This window comes from Tasmannia lanceolata, unplaced genomic scaffold (genome assembly GCF_043159265.1).
Source record: "Tasmannia lanceolata isolate RefF3 unplaced genomic scaffold, GAP_Taslan_0.1 ptg000008l, whole genome shotgun sequence".
NCBI lineage: Eukaryota > Viridiplantae > Streptophyta > Magnoliopsida > Canellales > Winteraceae > Tasmannia > Tasmannia lanceolata.
In genome coordinates this window covers 62645724-62652382 of record NW_027518685.1, presented here as the reverse complement: position 1 = coordinate 62652382, position 6659 = coordinate 62645724, and the positions used below count along the sequence as shown (strand labels likewise).

At 44.0% G+C, this 6659-nt stretch overlaps 1 protein-coding gene across 2 annotated transcripts; it reads right to left on the bottom strand.

Moving 5' to 3' along the window:
* Positions 1-257: 257 nt before the first annotated feature.
* LOC143885439 (uncharacterized) lies at positions 258-5960 on the bottom strand. Of its 2 annotated transcripts, none has more exons than XM_077389613.1 (2): positions 5426-5960; positions 258-2119 (listed from the first exon to the last, which is right to left on the bottom strand). In XM_077389613.1, exon 2 carries the CDS (start codon positions 1991-1993, stop codon positions 452-454), a length of 1542 nt encoding a protein of 513 aa, XP_077245728.1. In that variant the 5' UTR covers positions 1994-2119; positions 5426-5960; the 3' UTR covers positions 258-451. The 2 variants fall into 2 exon arrangements, with proteins under 2 accessions (XP_077245728.1, XP_077245727.1); XM_077389612.1 differs by lacking the exon at positions 5426-5960 and adding an exon at positions 4861-5407.
* Positions 5961-6659: the final 699 nt, after the last annotated feature.

Sequence of the window (6659 nt, the reverse complement as noted above, 5' to 3'; positions counted from 1 at the left end):
TGAAATAATTTTATCAATTCTTCACACTCTTCAGAGGGTAATGTATTTTCAATCGGCATTCACTGAATCAAAGTTTCAGTGCCAATGTTTATAATTTCAATTTCATCTTTGAAAGGTTGGGATTGGCGCTCCTCCTCTTGTTCAAGTAATTGCTGACTCAAGTGGAGTTTCGTCAATTTTGTTCGCATTTGAGGAGGGAGCCTTACTTTAAGATCAGAAGCATACTTAAGAAACAGACACAAGTGAATTACATTAAGGATTTGGAACTGAAATTTTTATTTAAAGAAAAGCTATTACATTTGACGACCTATCCTGAACATGCTCAGGATTCACAACTCTAAAGAGAAACAGAAGATAACTTGCCTGGACTAGGCATTGACCTTGAACTGTAAGACCGGACTCAACAATTATACTGACCATGATGACTGACTCAACATAAAATAGTAAGTGACTAAAACTTTAACTGCTGCAACTGTTTGGCGTTGAAGGCTCGGCGAAGGCTGGCTCGTATCGGGATAGCAGCTACTAGAACATCTCCATTGTCTGCATCTTCCTCTTCTTCAAAAGGTTCCGACCCAGACGTTTCAAAGGTAGGTTCTAAGGCACAGATAAGAGTGAGAGGATCAAATTTTGGGTCCCCTATGGTTATAGCATTAACAGCAGCAGCAGGGTTTGCATGACCAGGTAATGAGTTATCAGGTTTTGGCTCGAACACAAGATCTTTGTTGTCGAGCAACCTCTGGATCCTGAATTTTAGGGCAATGCAATTATCAGTGAGATGGCCGAAATTTCTATGGTATTCGCAGTGTTGATCTGTTCGCCAATTTGCTGGTAAAGGATTGGGAAGAGCCCTAATGTCGGGCAGGATTATGCGACCTGAGGCTAGACACTCCTTGAGTATCTCAGATGGTGGAAGAGGGAGAGGGGTAAATTTTGTCTGGGCCTGTGGTCGAGGTGCGACAGCAGGTTGGGTATAGTCCATCACCATGGGGTTCTGAGATTTGGAAGGCTGAGGATTGGAGCGGGAAAGGTTATTAATTTCAGCTGATGGAGACTTCCTGAATTCTCTGGTATTCGGGTTACTTCGGTTGAATACACCTTGAGCCATAGCCTCCTCTATTTGGGTGCCTGCCACGATAAAGTGTTTGAAGTCCGGATAATACTGCAACGACATGTGATATTGGAGTTGGGGGGAAATATTTTTCATGATTATCTGGACCTGTTCTTCCTCAGACGGGCGCTCCATCATCTGAGCTGCTACTCTCCTCCATCTTTTCACAAAAATCAGAAAGGATTCCCTCGAGTCTTGCTTTGTTCTCTCTAAATCCTTTCTGGTGATTTCTGTCCCATCATCATATTTGAACTGCCTGATGAATTGCTCGCCGATATCCTTCCATGTCCTGTAACGAGTCTTGTCCAAGACCATGAACCATCTCCTAGCAACCTTGGTTAAGGAAACTGGGAACAATTGAGCCATTTGCTCAGGAGATAAGCCCTGAGGCTGACACATAATGGTGAACATTTGCAAATGTGTGATTGGACAACCCACACCATCATATTTGTCGAAATCGGGCATTTGAAAATTGGCAGGAAGGCGGATTTCGGGAAATAGAGTAAGATCACTGGGATTGAAACTACCCTGGTCTTGAAACTGAATGTCTTGAACTTTCCTGGTAAGAGTCTCTAATTTCTCCATAACAGACTTATCAACCATGAACTGAGAAGGCCTACTGCGATTCTCGCTATATTGCTCTTTTTCCAAATCTTCTTCGGTTTTATCATGGATATTGATGAACACTGGATGGGCAGGTGCTATTGAAGTAGCTGCTTGGTGCATAGGCCCTTTATCCTTGGACAACGATGGTCCCAACTTTTCAGAAAGCTGAGCCTTGATAACTTGGTTTTCTTCTTTGAGTTCTTGAAGCTGCTGGAGAATTAAGGTAAGAGTATCGGTAATTGCAGCAGGTGGAAGGCCATCTTGGTTATCTGCCATTGGTGAGGATGAGAAAGAAGGAGACGCTGGGGTTCTCAGAGAGGATGGTAGAGAGACAGAATTCCTCTCCAATCGTGAAGATACCCGAACCCAAGGAGCAGTGGGATTAGCTATTGTGCCAACTTCCTGTGATGGAAATAATGAACACGAGGTGTATGAGCTTGACATTCATGGAGTGTTCATTCTCAATGACTAAAACAAAGATTACTCATTTAAGCAAGTAATTGGGACAATAGAGTGAATCCCAAAAGACCAAGATATGACAATGATAATAAAATCGTATAAGGAAATGCCCCTAGTTCATGGATCATGAGAGTGAACTCTGAAGGACTTATCAAAATATTCTCGAAGAAGGTTGTCCTTAGAGTAAGAAAGACTAAGAGTACAAGCAAGATTGGATCATCTGGACCAGGCATGATCAGATCATGAGATTGCATAATCGAAAGATTGTGAGATTGTGCTCCTGCCAGTTAGGGGATGGCATGAAGATACGATCGAATCATATGGCAGAAGAATGAAAGACGCACGATCAAGAGATTAGATGAGATAGCATAGGATTGCTTTCAACGGATAGATCATGAATGACTAATCCTATGAGATCTTTGGAAATGATGGGATTTATATCCTAACCCAAAGGGAAATTTTTTAGTCTTCGCACATTTTAACAGTGTTACCTGAAGGCATCAACCCTAATCCTAATCTAGCGGAGTGGAGAGAGGATCTCGACTCATGACTTTGTTTGTGTACCTAGGACCGATCGTAGCCATTGGAAGATGGACTACGGCCTAATCTAGACACAAATGGGTAAGATATCCTAAACTAGGCTCACACATGTGGTGCACATGTGTTCGTATACTGCATGCATGTGTGGGTTAATCTAGGGGTAAGGCCAAGAGTCCCCTTAGCGCGAATCCATGTTCGATATACTGTACCAGTGTCCGGCGTATCAGTACGTGAACAAGAGATCCGTTTACGCACCATAAAGGTACTAGGCTAAGGGTGGAATGTTTCTCTAGCACAGAGGCACCAGGTGATGAAATCCCAGTCAACCATGCTAGATAACACTCCGGGTTCCTAAAATAGGACGTGTGTGCATGTGAAATGCAAGGGTTTAGATGCAAGTGATGTAAGTGTGTGCAATAAGTTCGCGCAATCTATGATGCCTTCAGGTTTTGTTAAATTAAGTTCGAGTAAAATATGATGAGAAAATAAAACGAGACAAACTAATCTAACAAGTATAGAGTTTTTATGAGCCAGTTAAATTAAATTCAAATGAATTATCTTTTGAAATTTTAATGAAGTTAGGTGGTCCCCAGCAGAGTCGCCAGACTGTGGTACCCTGATCCTGCGAGAGGGACGGGGCACGAGCCGCCGCGCCTTCTCTCTTGGTCTCCCATACCCACGCGATTGGCGTGTGTTTTTTAATTATTGATTTGAATTCGTCTTTCATGTGAACTTGGGATCACTAAGGCAATCCGAATTCCACACGAAAGAGACTGACAGAGTCGCCACCTAGATGTGGGATCTAGGACCCGAAATTAACCAGAAATCTAGACTCGCTACCTGGTTACGAGAATGGAAGGTATGGGGAGTTATCCGCCACATGCACCATTCTTGCCCGATAATCGGTCTTCGATTCCAAAAGCTAACTCTTTTAAATTTATTTTAAATGACTCATTCAACTCTATGTTAATGTGCGAACTAAGTGACATGCATCCTATGATCTAATTTCAATGAGAATCCTAAATGTGTATCTTGATTTATTAATTTGTCTGGATTCAATCTAAGTGAAAGTTCTCCTAGAATTCTAATTTCATGGAAAGTCCTAAGTGATTTGATTAAGTATTTATGAGAAAATTAATATAGAAAACACCACAATTTGTTTGTGGTGCCGACTCGCGGATGGTATGCCATCAGACATCCAAGCTGCCTACGTACCCAAGCCTCACTGGGATCAGAGTCGACGTAGTTCGGTGCATTTAAGCTAAGCTACATATGCCTAACTCAACTAGGACACCGATCTAGACGGGATTGACTGTTTCAACAGTTTTAAGAGAAGTTATTTAATTCAAGTTGAGGATTTTATTATCTTAGGATTTTATCGAAGATGCTATATGATCCTATCTAAATGCAAGTTGTCCCTTAGACTAATGCAGGTTAGCCTACATCCTAGTTTACTAGGCTTGTCCTAGGGAAAAACTGGATGACTAGTGTAACTTGACCTATGGCACGGTTGCTATACATAGCAAGCGTCCGTGATGAGGCTGGACTCCTAACTCTAGGACTCCCTAAAACTTAGGACACAACACGACACGACACCATTGTTCCTAAATTGGGCTCTAAGGGTTCTTACGACGGAAACCATAATCCAATGGTTCCGAGAGACACGAGATGAATCGAGATGATGAATAGTGTGAGGGAATGGGAAAGATAGAGAAAGGTGCGACTGAACTTGGGAGTGCCAAATTGCCTACGTACCCCGTGATGGGGATCAAGCCACACGTAGTTCCACTGGCGAGGTTGCTGGGATTTTGGAAGACAGAATTGGTATTTGTATCTGGAATCGGGTTTGCATTTGAGCATTGGACTTGAGATTCAGAAACATTGATCTAGCAATGGGATTTTGGAATTGGGAATTTGCATCAAAGAATTGAGCATATAGGAATCATCAAGGGTTTGAATTTTCGGAATTCAAAGTGGGCGGGCTTATGAGATTCGGCCAAATGGATTCAGACATGCGACTCGGATTGTGTTGGGATATTACTTGGTTGGATTGGGTTAATGGTTAGGGTCAAGTGAGTCGGGTCTAAGTTAGGAGCAAACCCGAGACTAGCCATGGTCTAACTAGGAGGAAGCAGGGTACAAACCAGGGTGCGGACCAGGGTGCACCAGGGTGCGAACCAGCAGGGAACCAGGGTGCGAACCAGCAGGGGAACCAGGGTGCAACCAGCAGGGAACCTGGGTGCAACCAGCAGCGAACCTGGGTGCGAACCAGCAGGGAACCAGGGTGCGAACCAGCAGGGGAACCAGGGTGCAACCAGGAGGGAACCTGGGTGCAACCAGCAGCGAACCTGGGTGCAACCAGGGTCTAACCAAAGTGCGAACCAGCAGGGAACCAGGGTGCGAACCAATATCGAACCAGGGTGCGAACCAGTAGGGAACCAGGGTGCAACCAGCAGGGAACCAGGGTGCAACCAGTAGGGAACCAGGGTGCAACCAGCAGGGGAACCAGGGTGCGAATCAGTAGGGAACCAGGGTGCAACCAGCATCGAACCTGGGTGCAACCAGCAGCGAACCTGGGTGCAACCAGGGTCTAACCAGAGGCTAACCAGGGGGAAAACGGACCCTACATGCTTCCTAACATGGTTTTTCTTTTAAAGTAAAAGATATGCATGAAAACAGACCCTACATAGAATTGAAATAAATGCCTACCTCTTTGGAAACCCACTTTGTGTTTGATTTTTCTTTGATGTTAATTCCTTGAAGATGATTCCTTGCTTGATAATGACTGCTTTTGATATATATCACCCAACGTATAAAATCACCCGATCCGGCAAGGATGGCCGAACCCTTGAAGAGATGAGGGAGAGGGATGAATTTTCTAAGAGAGGGGTTCTTTTTTCTTCTCCTCTTGGATGGTGGGATGAGAGGGTATTTATAGGAGAATGGGATAGGAGGTTAGGTGAGGTTAGGTGGTTTTGGATGGTTAGGATGAGAGGATGAGGTTAGGTAAGGTTAGGTGGGGTTAGGTAAGGTTAGGTGAGGTTAGGTGAGGTTTGGATGGTTAGGATGAGAGGAGAGGTTAGGTGAGGTTAGGTGAGGTTTGGATGGTTAGGATGAGAGGAGAGGTTAGGTGGTTTTGGATGGTTAGACCCAGGTCAAGATCTGCCATTGATCTAACGATTTACGGAAATCGGGTCTCGGAATGGAATCAGGGTCCGGGCTATGAAGTGACCCTAGCTTATTTTGTCCCGATTGATGATCCGTAAAGTCAGATCAAGATATTAATGACCTAAAACATATAAATCAATGATAGAGGGGGTTCTCACATGGATTTAACACACTAATTTATTTGTTGATTAAAATAAAACAAAATGGGGTGTCTACACCTCCCGGGGCATTTTCGCGCAATTTGACGGCAATTTAGAGCATTGGCTCAAGCAATTCTGCAGAACAAGCGTATGGTACTGAAAGTAAACCTACCACTTGTTTTATTTTTGCTCGTAAGAAGCATCCGCAACTTGCGAAGTGTTCGCAACTTACGGGCGCCCCTAAGAGCTACATCAGGTTAAGGATAACCCTAATAAAGGCGGAAAAAGCCAAGTTATTTGATTAAATTATTTGAAAATGCCAAGTCAAGTCAATATAGAGCTATAACCTTTTGATTTTTATTTCGATCATCCCCAGCAGAGTCGCCAGTCTGTGGGAGCCGGTTTTTTCCCGAGCGCGCGGGGGCGTCAGGGGATCACCACGTCGGCTTTTCTGGGAGTGTTAGTTGATCTGTGTTTCTTGTGAACTCGGGATTGTAGTCCGGATTTCATAGAAAGAGAAACTCAGAGTTGCCACCTAGGTTAGGGCCTAGGACCTGTGCCTGTTCTTTCGATGAAACATGGATAAGGATCCATATTCTATTGAAGGAGCAGTAACCAAAGGCCAAAGGGGTTCT

Excerpts from the sequence above, each read along its gene's own strand:
- LOC143885439 (XM_077389612.1), bottom strand. The coding sequence starts at position 5,262 with ATGCTGGTTGCACCCTGGTTCCCTACTGATTCGCACCCTGGTTCCCCT. Across the intron at positions 2,120-4,860 it reads GCACCCTGGTCCGCACCCTG|GAAGTTGGCACAATAGCTAA; the intron begins GTTTGTACCCTG and ends TTTCCATCACAG.